Source organism: Pleurodeles waltl, chromosome 6 (assembly GCF_031143425.1).
Source record: "Pleurodeles waltl isolate 20211129_DDA chromosome 6, aPleWal1.hap1.20221129, whole genome shotgun sequence".
NCBI classification, from domain to species: domain Eukaryota; kingdom Metazoa; phylum Chordata; class Amphibia; order Caudata; family Salamandridae; genus Pleurodeles; species Pleurodeles waltl.
In genome coordinates, this window is record NC_090445.1 from 788,732,413 (window position 1) to 788,744,852 (window position 12,440).

At 42.4% G+C, this 12,440-nt stretch overlaps 1 protein-coding gene across 1 annotated transcript in view; it reads left to right on the forward strand.

The window, feature by feature from the left end:
* The window catches only part of XPNPEP1 (X-prolyl aminopeptidase 1), a 433,587-nt gene that overhangs the window by 86,460 nt on the left and 334,687 nt on the right, over positions 1 to 12,440 (forward strand). The window contains exon 7 of the mRNA XM_069239428.1: positions 5,969 to 6,112. Coding sequence (XP_069095529.1) covers positions 5,969 to 6,112 — 144 coding nt within the window. The remainder of the gene's footprint in view (positions 1 to 5,968; positions 6,113 to 12,440) is intronic.

The following is a 12,440-nucleotide window of genomic DNA, read 5'->3' on the forward strand; positions in this document are numbered from 1 at the left end:
ACACATGAGGGTTCCCTCAAATAGATCTCTTCGCAACCACAGAAAACGCAAAATGCCCAAAATTCGCGTTCAGTTTCTCCCACCCACTATCCAATGGCAACGTACTATGGATGAGTTGGTCGCGGATATTTGCCTACGCTTTCCTCCTTCCACTCTCCTTCCATTTCTGTTTCGGAAGCTCAGGCAAACATCTCTCACACTGATACTAGTGGCTCCCACTTGGGCTCGGCAGCCCTGATTCACAACGTTACTGGACCTTTCTGTAGTTCCCCACAAGAAGCTCCCCAACAGTCTGGACCTTCTCACTTAGAACCATGGAGAAATCAGGCACCTACATCCCAAATCTCTCAACTTGGCTATCTGGCTCCTGAGGTCATAGAGTTTGGTTACCTTAATCTACCAGTTGAGTGTAGGACCATTGTTAAAGAAGCCCGTAGACCTACCTCCCAAACATGCTTAGTTTCAAAACTAATGTGTAAGACATTGTCTACGACCTGCTTCATTTACAAAAATCTGGCCTGGCATTCATATCCAAAAGATTACATCTTGCTGCTGTGTCTGCCTTCCTACAGAGTAGACAACACATCTCTTTATTCAAAATTCCAGTCATTTATGCCTTCATGAAGGATCTCAAGAGTTATCCCACCACGAGTTCCACCTGGAGTCTCAACACTGTTCTTACACAACTTATGTCCCCTTACTTGAGCCCCTACATACATGCTTTCTTCAGTATCTCTCTTGGAAAGTGGCATTTCTAATTGCTGTTACTTCATTTAGACATGTTAGTGAGCTCCAAGCTTTCACCTTAGAAGAACCTTTCCTCCAGCTCCACAGAGACAGGGTGGTTCTCCAAACCAACTCGCAATTCCTCCCTAAAGTTGTTTGTCCGTTTCGCTTCAATCAAGCAATTGAATTGCCTTTTTTCCCACACCCAGATTCAGTTGCGAGAGGGCTCTCCACACATAAGATGTTAAATGGGCCCTCATGTTCTCTATTGATCACACTAAAAGTTTCAGAAATTCTAAGCAATTATTTGTTGCTTTTTCCCTGCCCTGTATGGGAAAGCCTATATCCAAATCCAGTATAGCCACATAGATTGTTAAGTGTATTCAGACATGCTATGCTAAAGCCAACATAACTTTACCTACACCTCCTAGAGCACACTCTACTAGGAGGAAAGGAGCTTCCATGGCTTTCCTGGGAAACATTCCAATAGCTTATAAATGCAAAGCAGCTACATGGTCTACACCACACATTTTCACTAAACTTTATTGTGTGGATATTCTAGCATGCCAACAAGCCAATGTAGGTCAGGCAGTGCTACTAGCACTTTTACAGACAACTGGAACATGCCACGGACCGATGCTTACAGGGTATGTAGCATATTACTTCTGTCCACTACTGTAAAAAGTAGTTGTAGACAATAAGATAAATAAAAGGACATGTATAAAACCAAGACACTTGGAAATGAGGAAAGATCTGATTGCTTTACCTTAGGCAAATAATTATTAACAATATTAATGTAATAAGCAAAATCATCAAAACTTTACATACTTACCTTTGGTGACTTTGTGTAAAAATAGAAAAAAATAATTAATCCTGATCCAAAATATGTTTGAATGTATTAATAAGCTTATGCATATTCCATATAGTTGTGTATGTGTGCACACATATTTTCATATTTATATACATATTCACTTAAAAAAACAAAAGTTACAGGGACGTTATACTTAGGTTCTGAATTTACTTGCACAAAACCAGAGAAATTCTTCAGTTACAGTTAGTTATCTCAAGTAACTATAACTTGTGGTCTAAGGTAACTATGGCACCCCCGCCATGTACAGTTTTTTCTTCAATAATTTATCTTCTTATGTCTCATTGATATTTTTATTGACATTATAATAGTTGTCATGAGTGCTGTAATATCTGGGGTAATTAGCAGTGCGTGGCGAGGATGCTAATTGTATATTTATATATATTTTGTTTATAGAGGGCTGTCAACAAGAGCACATTGACTTGACCTATAAGAGCCCTAGTTCTGGCAAACCCAGAATGACATCCCCAAGATCAAGATTATTTTCTGCCCCATTACCTCCCCTTCTGTGAGACAAGTGGTTCTAAGTATAAGTGTGCGTTTTATTGGTATATTGTGTAATTTTTTGACAAAATTAGACAAGATACATTTTACTGGTATGTTAGGAAACAATCCACAAGAAAGTTATACCTTGAAAAAAAAATAAGGTGTAGCAGCTTGATTAAAGTCAGCGTCCCACCAGATTACCCTGCCTATCTTCTTTGATAGCAGGGAAGACTCTCACTGACACATGTTAGTTCTGTGTCATTCAAGAATGTGGGACTAGTCCTTAAGGGTTTCTAGATCAACAGTGTAATGTCTGTCTGCTCTTAAGCACAGTGCCCAAGAAAGGAGTACCTCTTAACGTCCCACTTCTCTGGATTGAGCATCTAAGCTATTTTCATTATTGCTGTCCAGTGCTCTTCACCCCTCATATCTTCTTCATTGTGTGTGGGTCTGTGGATTCTGCTTCCAGATCAGCCATACTTCACCAAAATGCAATGAATCCGGATGCTAGAAAATGTCTTTACTTTTTATGTGTCGAATTTTTGTAATTTACTTTTGCTTAGTTATGTGTAATTTCTGCAAATTATGGAAAATTATACGTAAGTGAAATGCAAATCTGCAGATTATAGCGCAAAATGTGTCCTTGTATAAATTTTTGATGGAAGGACATATTTCATGCTAACAAGTACAAATAAATAAGAGCACTCTGAACAACAGCCGATCACATTCTGTTATTCCCTTTGCTTTGGCAGTACATTTTCAATGCAAATGGCACATAATGTGGCATAATTTCAGGTTTGTCGCATAATAAGAATAATGTGAGATTCTTGAAATTGCATGAATTATGATGGCATCATTTACATTTTATCCAGGCGTACAATTGATGTCCCGTCATAGTCTTCAATACAAGACCTCTGTTCGTAGGCTTTAAATCCTCTGAAGTCTTCAAAGCATATTGATCCATTGTTTCGCAGGATGCCATAGGAAGATCCTTCTTAACCACATTTATATTTCTGGGCTGCCAGGAAGTAAAATAATGGTATGATTTTGCCAGTAATGTCTCTGTTGTGCAAGGTCTGCAGTGGTCCTTAACTTGGACACAGTTGGAAAGAGAGAGGAGGAGTGTATATATTCTTATGATGGCTAAACAGGAGCCAGACAGACTCTGTTACAAAATTGTGACCCTCACCCTGGAGAGACACTCAAAGACCTTTGCCTATGTTTGCTTCTGTCTGTATTTTCAGTAAGTCACCTCTAAAGCATGGGAAGTGAATGCTCAAACTTCAGTAAAAAAGAGCCTATCTAGGCAGTGGTAAATAACAATAAAGCTGCCATTTTTGGTGAATGCCAACACCTCTGTCCACTTTTTTTTTTTAGCTTCTTGCCTACAGAGCTAGTTCACCATAGACATTACAGAAAGTTCCCAACACTTAGCTTCAAAAATAATTTCTCTGCAGCTAAAATGATTTTTACTTGCCCCCATCCCAATTCATTCCAAACCTATCTACACCTAGACTAACCCATACCCTAGCACCTAATATACCCAGGTCTAACCTTAAACCTCTAGCATTATCAGTCTGAAACTTATTTTAATGGTAAGGCACACTATACACAAATCCTAACTTCAAAATCTATGCTAACCCTAAACCTATGCGTAACAAAAAACAATAGCCTAGAGCTAACCCGGTCATCTAAACCAAACATAATTAAAGTCGTTATGCTATCTCCACTACAAAGAAGAAAGCATATAGATCTCATTGACAAATAAAAAAAAAAGTTAATTGTAATAATTCAAGTGAATTATTCATGAAAGGCAAAGGGCCAATAATTAGGGCCTGATTTAGATCTTGGTATTCACACTGCCAAGCCGAGTGGGCAGCAGTCCAGAGAAGACCATCAAGTAGATGGTGTTCCACCCGCCGTATTTAGATGTTACAGCTCTGCACGCGGTGAACTGGTGGCGGTTCGTTGAATGAGGGAGGACATTGCGGAACCTAATGAACATCGTACAATGGCAGGGGCTGTGGAATAGAGGCAAGTCTAACACACACACACACGCAGCCTTAGCCATTTGTGTCCCCCTGCAGAACACACTATACAACACACCACATACATAATGGTGTCCATTGCTATGCCACACAACACATACATGCCGCAAACAAACAATGACGGACATCCACAACATACTTTCACCATTGACACTGCCCCCACACATGACACAACACATGACACAACAACCATTGCAGTTATGCACTCATCTAGACAAACACAAGCTCAACTACACACTTCATGATGACAACCACACAACACCACTCACCTGAATGTTGCATGCAGCAACACAACACACACAACTTACACAGCAATATCATAGAAAGATGTAGGTGGCATACATCCTGACACAACCACAACACCCACTCTAGCTCCCCCCCCCCCACCCAGCCAGTCGAATCGCATACACACATATACATACTGACTCACACATATAACCCGCAGCACAACATAACAGGTACAGGTCCCCTGGCACTCTGTACACATGGACACAGTTGGCAGGTGTGACTGTACAGTCATTGCAGTGCCAGCATTCATTTGCCGATGAATACTGGCACAGTAATGATGGTTGTGTGTGTGTGCAATATTTGTTATGTACCAGTGTGTCCCCATCCGTGTCTGAACCTCTTGTCTCCCTCACATATGTACGTCAGAGTAACTACTGTGACATGTATATGTCCATAGTGGTCTTGACCTCCTGTGCAGTGCCCACACAACGTGCCCTGGCTACATGCATCCCTACCTTCGAGTCTGGCGACAGGAGTGGTTGTGTTTTCTCAGTGGATCAGTACCAGCTGTGATGGCAGGTTTTGCCCAGTCATGTCCAGTCGAAGATGGGGTTGGAATTGGGGGGGAGGGGAAGTTGAGTTTTCACCCCTTTGCCCCACCAATCCGCCAACTCAGACATGAATATCAGACCTCCACTTTTTTCTTGGCTGTAAGGCACATCCAAATCTGCACGGCGGGAAGGGTGGCTAAGGTCCCGCCTGCTTCCCCTTGTCCCTCTCCCAGCGTGGACACAGGTGATGTTTCTTGGCAGAGACGGCATTTCAAATGCAGGCTTTCGTCTATTGGAGCTTAAACATCTAAATGCGGCGGTGGGCGGGTTTCCAGTCAAAAAGTCAACAGCAGGACCGTTACCGCGGTCTAATCAGGCACTAAGTTTCTTAATATGCAGAGAAAATGTGGGCAAAAGGATTCTGCATTTATTATTCAGTATGTTTTCCCCCGAGTTTGATGTTCATGTAGAAAATTAACAATTACCTGCAGTTGCCTGGGGGTAAATGATTAAAGTGAATGCAAAACAGCAAACTACTTGTACAGAAAAATAACCTTACTCGCCTCTATTTGACAGCCATATAGTTGGTCAAGGCCCAGCAACCAGCTATCCTTTAGATACAACCTAGTATCTGGATTAGTAACTATTACCTTTGCCGTTCTTGAAGTATTAAATGGAGCAGTGTTTAAGCACAACTGCAATTTTTGCCTTTTACATTGTTTTACTTCTCTTTCAACACATAATAATATTTTTATGTGCCTCTTTTCTGTTATTTTCATCAGTTTTTTCAAATGATGTAAATAATGGGCCTTGCTGGTAACCAATGGCATGATGCTTATTTTACATACATCAGAGGTGGTTTTACAGAGATTTGGACGTATGATCTGCAGATCACAGCAGATATCGTTATCAAATCATTAATTCGATGAACGTTAATGCTGGCATTGGCTACAATTACAAGATGTTGCAATGGGCCAGTGTGTACTATGCTTCCAGAACAATTGTTAACTTAGGGTGATTGTGCTGATTTAAACATCACATTATGTTTATTTTTCTGGCAGATCAGTGGAAGAGCATGTCAAATGCTCTGAAGAATGCTGGCCACTTTCTGATACCAGTGCAAGGGAATCTCATTGATACAATCTGGACAGATCGCCCTCAGCGCACTTGTTGCTCCCTCATGACTCTTGGCTCAAAATACACAGGTAGGTAGAACTGAGACAGTACAGTGAAGTAACAGCTACTGTAGTGCCTTTTATTCTGTTTGGCCTCCTTCTGACGTGCTTTATGGTGCTGTAATGATCAAGACGTCACATATTTCAAGGCAAAATGGGGTTCGCATTGATTTAGGAGACTGTTGCAGCTGTGTTTTGAAAACATTGGAAATGTACAGTTGCTTCTTAAAACCGTGTGCCCTGGAGCTATCTAAAATTCCGTCACTGTTGTCGTTCACAGTGAATATAAAGTACAGTAAAAAATAGTGATGCAATCATTAAGAGCCATCTGTTTGAGAGAAAAAAACACTAGGAGAAAAATGTGAGAAGAAAGCATAGCAGAATATATTGTCTGAAACACTTGCCATAGAGGTGCATTTTTAAGGACACGATCATTTTTTTCACCAAACACCACTTTGGAAAGTATCAGGAGTATGAGGGATGGGAGTGCCCTCCTCCCCTGACTCCTATGTCAGCAGGGGCCAGTGAGGAGTCTGAGGCATGTGTGCAGTTTAGAATTGCACAAGAGAAAGTATTGTGAATTTAGTGGAGCATTGTGTTCAGGGTTCACTGCCTGGGCCTGTGGAGAGGTAGGAGCTGTAACTTATATTGGGAAGCAGATGGCCTTCCAGAAGACTCCACCATTTTCAATATAAAACCACGAAGCACAAAGCCTACTCTGGAGGGTGCTCTTTATTTCACCTGTAAAGAGAAAGAACATGCATTAAGCATGAAACTGAGACAGTGCAGCTAGTTATGTTCTACAGTGCTCTTGGCTATATAATTTTCCTCCCAGGTGTCCCCATAGTTGTGGTCTCTGTTTGGAATTCTTAATGAACAAGAATTGCTCACAGAGAAGAAGGGCCAAATGATCGTGCAGTGGAGGTGCCATTTTTACAGGTGAAAGGTAAAGCAAGCACCTCATAGGAAATATGGTCTGAAAGGGAAAAACAAGATCTCTGACTCCAGGCTGCCTTACAGATGCAATATTGTGCCTGTCCTCCCTCCCCCATTGCTTTGTGGATACGTTTATGTGAAATTGGATCTGGTGTTTACCCAGTGTACAGGTGGATGAATTCAAGCTTATTGTACATTGTCTTAATACGATTTCTCCTGTACAGTAAAGCAGTGGGAGGGCAATTTTACTTGTTTTTGTTGCCAGCAACAGTGCACCACTATACTCACAGAGACATGCCTTCCAGTGGGAAATTAGGAGGTGAGCAATTTAGCCATCTCTGAGTTTCGTCATTGAGCGGGTTTAGCCAGTTGTAATGCACCACCCCAAGAGGCCTCTGCTCCTGTAGTCCTCCCTTGGAATAAGAGCAACAGATAGAAAGAGTTACTCACTGTGACAGGCAGCCTGACAGTGGAAGCCATCATTATCCGACAAGGCAGTGCTGCTGCCCTTTTGATAATGATCCCTACAGCCCCCAGCCTTTCCCCGGCGGGTTCCCCTGCCAGTGAAAGGCTGGCGGAAGGGGTGCTCTGGGGCCCCCCTGTGGGCCCTTGCACTGCCCATGCACTTGGCATGGGCAGTGCAGGGGCCCCTGTGCAGTGACCCATCGCGCAGGTCACTGCCCGAGTTTCAGGCAGTGATCTGCGTGACGGGTGCAGCTGCACTGGCCGCACAAAGGCATTGATGGCGGTTCCATGTGGAGCCGCTGTACATGGAGCCGCCGTCAATGTCCTGGCCCCGCAAAATGTTTATTATGCGGCCGGCGGGATCCTAGGGCGGCTGGCGGTCAGTAGAATGACCGCCAGCCTGAGCACGGCGCTGAAAACCGCTGTGTTCATAATGAGGGCCTATGTAAGTAAACTTTATTTGCATCTGTTAATAAAAATTCTTGCAACAAATGTTTAAAAAGTCAGTTTACAAAAAAAAAAAAGAAAACATTAAATATGGTGACTGAGGCAGACCAAGAGAAAGGAATCATCATGCAAATATGCAAGAAATACAGGTTAAAAAAAGGGAGTAACTGCACATAAGTTAAAAGACTGTTTGGAAGTGCATTTGTATGAATTAAAAGTAGCGCAAAAATGAGCGCACAACTTTGTCTGATGGTCTCATAAATTCACAAAGTCACAAGGAGCTAGAATAGGTTGAGATTGTAGTTTGAATGTCCATTTCCGGGCTAGCAACTTGGCCTTGAAAGTTGGTGTGGGATTTTTGTTCCCTCTTGATTGCTGGACCTTGCTGTATGCATTTTCTAATGTACTTATTTTTTTGTTCAAATTTGTTTAAGAATATTGCAAAGCGGCAGATCAGTATGGGGGCATCAGGTTATAAGCAAGGTATAATGGCCTGCCTGAATGTGCGGATCCCTTTAATTTAAAAAAAAATGTTTTTAAGAAGGCGACTACTATCGGAGGCCATTTAAGGACAAATGCTTATTAGGTGGGAAAGATTTTCTGTGTTAGAGCCGCACAGACAGTTTCTATTACCCGTGTGCTGCATTGCTGTTTTTTTGCCTAGTGTAGGAGGACAGCCCACTCTGCAATGTCTTATGTGACTGGCAGCACCATAAGTTTCCCAGTTATAAATTTGCTAGAGATTGGTCTAAATACTATTTGAATCTGCTGCTTTTAGTGCTGCCCGTATCAAAAGTTGGTAAACACGGAATGTTGTTTTGCGTGTTAGCCTCTGCATGTTTTAACTTGAAACAGCACTTAACTGCTGTGGCCTGCGTGCCAATTTACTGCCTCAAAAGACCAAACTCCAAGCAAGCAAGGAACTGAACTCTAGGTTAAAGACATGCCGGTAAATTTTAATTGAAGTTTATCCAATTGGACTGTGTTACGGCCATGAAGAGCCTCACTGCATTAAGTTAAAGTTGACAGAACCTTTGCCTCCATAACCCTTAATAGGGTGTCAAATATTGGACCTTTCAGCCTCTTATATAGAGTGTTGAATGCCACAATCAAGGGACTGCTCTTATTTGTGATAGCTCGTACTTGTTGTTTGAACGTTCCCTTGTCATCCAGCAAGACTCCTAGGTACTTGTATTCTTTTATTGCGTGTGTCCAGGGTATATACACAAAGATGCAGGTTGCATTCTACTTGACCGCCTGGCTGACTATCATCACCTTTGTTTTATTTCAATTAATAACTAGATTGTTGTGTGGCATGCAGTTACAGTGTGTTTATCAGCCTCTGCATGCCTTCTTTGGTTTGACTGCACAGAACCATGTCATCTGCTATAGTATATGATTTAATGCAAGTATTCCAAGCCGGGTGCGGTGCTGTTAATTGTGTCAAGGCCAGGGAAAAGTTCTGCCATTTAAAAAAAAGAAAAAAAAAAAAAGATATGGTGCCAGCACGCACCCCTCCTTTAAACCTTGATGTATGTAGATCTTTCTTGATAAAAGAGAGCTGTCTCCCACTTTGAGCCGCACCCAGGCTCTGGAGTGACTCAGTGGTTCTAAGCAGGTGTGGCAGGATGTTCCAAGCCCTTAGCTTTCTCAAAGGCTTCACTTGGTTTACACAGTCAAAAACCAAATTGTAGTCGACAAATCAGAGGTAGGTTGTGCAATGCTGTTTTTCCATTTGATCAAATAGAATTGGCAAGGTGAAAATGTTTGTGATTGTATCAAAACCTCTCATAAAATCAGTTTGAGTTATTAGAATTATCCGTCTTAATTCTGCCTAGACAGTCAGGGCCTTTAATACAAGTGATGGAAAATATTTTGCTTCATTATCTAGTAAAGTGATAAGGCAATAGTTGTCTGGTAGGGTTTTGTCTCCCCCTTAGTGGATTGGAAAGATGACTGCTACTAGACACTAGTTTGGTATGTCTCCAGTAGAGATTGTGTTGGAGTAAAGAGTATCCAGCTTTCCTGCCCAGTACTGTGGGTCAAGTTTATAAATTGCCTGGGGTATTTAATTGGGCCCATGGGCGCCGTCTTTCGTTCCTTTTACAATACCCTTTCAATTTCTTGTACAAGCATTTGTACTTCTTCTGATTCGGAGGCAATGTAAAAGACAGTTCCTGGAGAAAATTGGTTAGTGGGAAGTGGACTCCATGTTGGGCCTCACGGGGGATGCAAGCCCATGTTGACAGTGCAGTCTTTGGCTGTAGTGACAACTTGGAGAGGTGCCATAACCGATGCTGACTCTCTGCAGGAAGAACTAAGCCTTCTGGCGACGGCAGTGTAACTTGAGAAGTTGGTGTTAATAGATCTTGAGCTGCCGAGAACTGTTTCTGGAGAAAAGCCACCCATCTCTCTTCCCTGATTGGGACATTACTTAGGGCCTGCTGTTGTCGATTAAGATTATTCACAGTTGACAAAAAATTCCTAGCGCTTGATTGCTTGCTATCGTAGTACAACTTTGCCCAAAAGTTGTCCTTTTTTTTTTTTTTGTTCTCAACCCGAGATTGACTTCCTGTATTCTTTTTTGCAGCTCTTAAGATGTATAGGTTGTTTCTTATTCTCAAGTATTGGGGTATCTTTCATAGATTCACATGCTTGTATCATTCCCTTTCGAAGTGGGAGTCCCACGGTATGGTAGTGAGCACTAAATATCAGTATAATAGGTTGTAAAGGGAATGTAAAGTTCAGCTTAATAGCCTATCTATGTCCTTTTTTTAAAAAAGGACCAAAGTTGAACAATGACTAATCAGGTGACAGCGCCCTTTAGAACACTCCCTACAGAGGCATCTTCTCTCGGATTTTCATCTTGCGTCGTGTGTGAGGGATTCTCTCTGAGCTCTGCTCAGTTTTTTCCTGATTTGATGATCTCCAAATTGCTATTTCCCCAAATGTAGCATGTCAAAACTGGTTTGGAAAGAACTCTTCAGACCTTGTGCCACCTGTGGCAAGAAAAGAATACATTCTGAAGATCTTCATAGAGAATGTATTTATTGTCTTCATTCGTCCCACAAGGTTAGAGACTGCAAGATATGCAGAACATTTCCCACAAAAATCCTCAAGGAGCATGAGGGAAGTCTTTTACTTGGAATCTGAGCCCTCAGCTCCTTCTTCAACCCTTCTGTTAAAGCCTAAATCATTATCTGAACCTGTCAAAAAAAGCCAAAACCGCTAAATTATTGTTGTCGACACCAAAAACATCAAAACCATTGTCAGCTGCAGTGATTAGAAGCCCGACAACGACTACACCGTTGTCATCTACCCCGTGTATGATGACATCGATGATGGTCTCTGCATTAATAAAGACTACCTCGTTGACGACAGTAACTGCACCATCAACGAGATTCATCACCACCACGACAGTGATGTCGACGAAAATAGTACCAACACGGTCGACGATAGCATCGTCGTCAATGCTGCTGACGACCACCACCTCGTCGACAGCCATCTCGCCGTTGACGACGCAGACATTGGAAAAATCCTCCTCGCCGTTGGTGAAACCCAAAAAGAGGCCATCCACTTTACTGTTGCCTTCATTTTCGACACTACCATGGATGGCCTCGTCCACGACTGTCTTCTCACCTCAAGGTTTCCATCCTGAATTAACGTGGAGTATCTCCACTTATAAACAGGAATTTATTGGCTATTCAGGACGATCAGGGGATGTTTGGTGCAGCTCACAGTCCCTCTGACTTACACATAGAATATCAGAATGACAAAGAAAAAGAACAAGATTATTATGAGCCTGTTTACCTAAGCCATCATTATCGAAAGCAATATCATCAATATACCCCTCCACCGCCTCCACCAGGCATGTTCCAGTTGCCTTAGTACAAAACGTACAGAGACTATGCTTGCAGACTACTACAAGCATTTCCCAACGCCAGCTGAAGAGCAACCATCAGGTGCACCGGCGCCTAGATAGCCAGATCTACCTCCACCACCTACTCTCAGAATAACTTCGCAATCCCGTATTGCCATGCCTCCTCGAAGATCCTTCTTCATCTGAAGATGATGTTGACGATGAAGGAGGCAGGGAGGAATGCGAAATAATGGACAATCGCACCATCACCAGCGAATGGGATGGTTATCTTATTCCCCCACCTTCCCCTCCAGCACCAAACCAGTGGATTCTACACTGGGAGATATTGGTGGTTTCCCTGCTAATGGAGAAAGCGGCAGAGCGATTCCAACTGCCCATCACTATGAAGCAGATGGAAGATCATGAAGATACCGGCGACTGTCACTGCTCTCCTTCCTAGAATAGACAAAAATAATTACGCGCCAGAAGACTCACCTGCTTGTTTGGTTGGATATCCAAGGGCTGATTTGGTCATTTCTCATGTCGCACAACGCAGGTCTAAGAATCCTTCTACCCCAAAAACTTCTCCATCTGAGAAAGAGGGCAGACTGCTTGACAATATTGGCAAATGATTTACAGTCATGTCAGGTA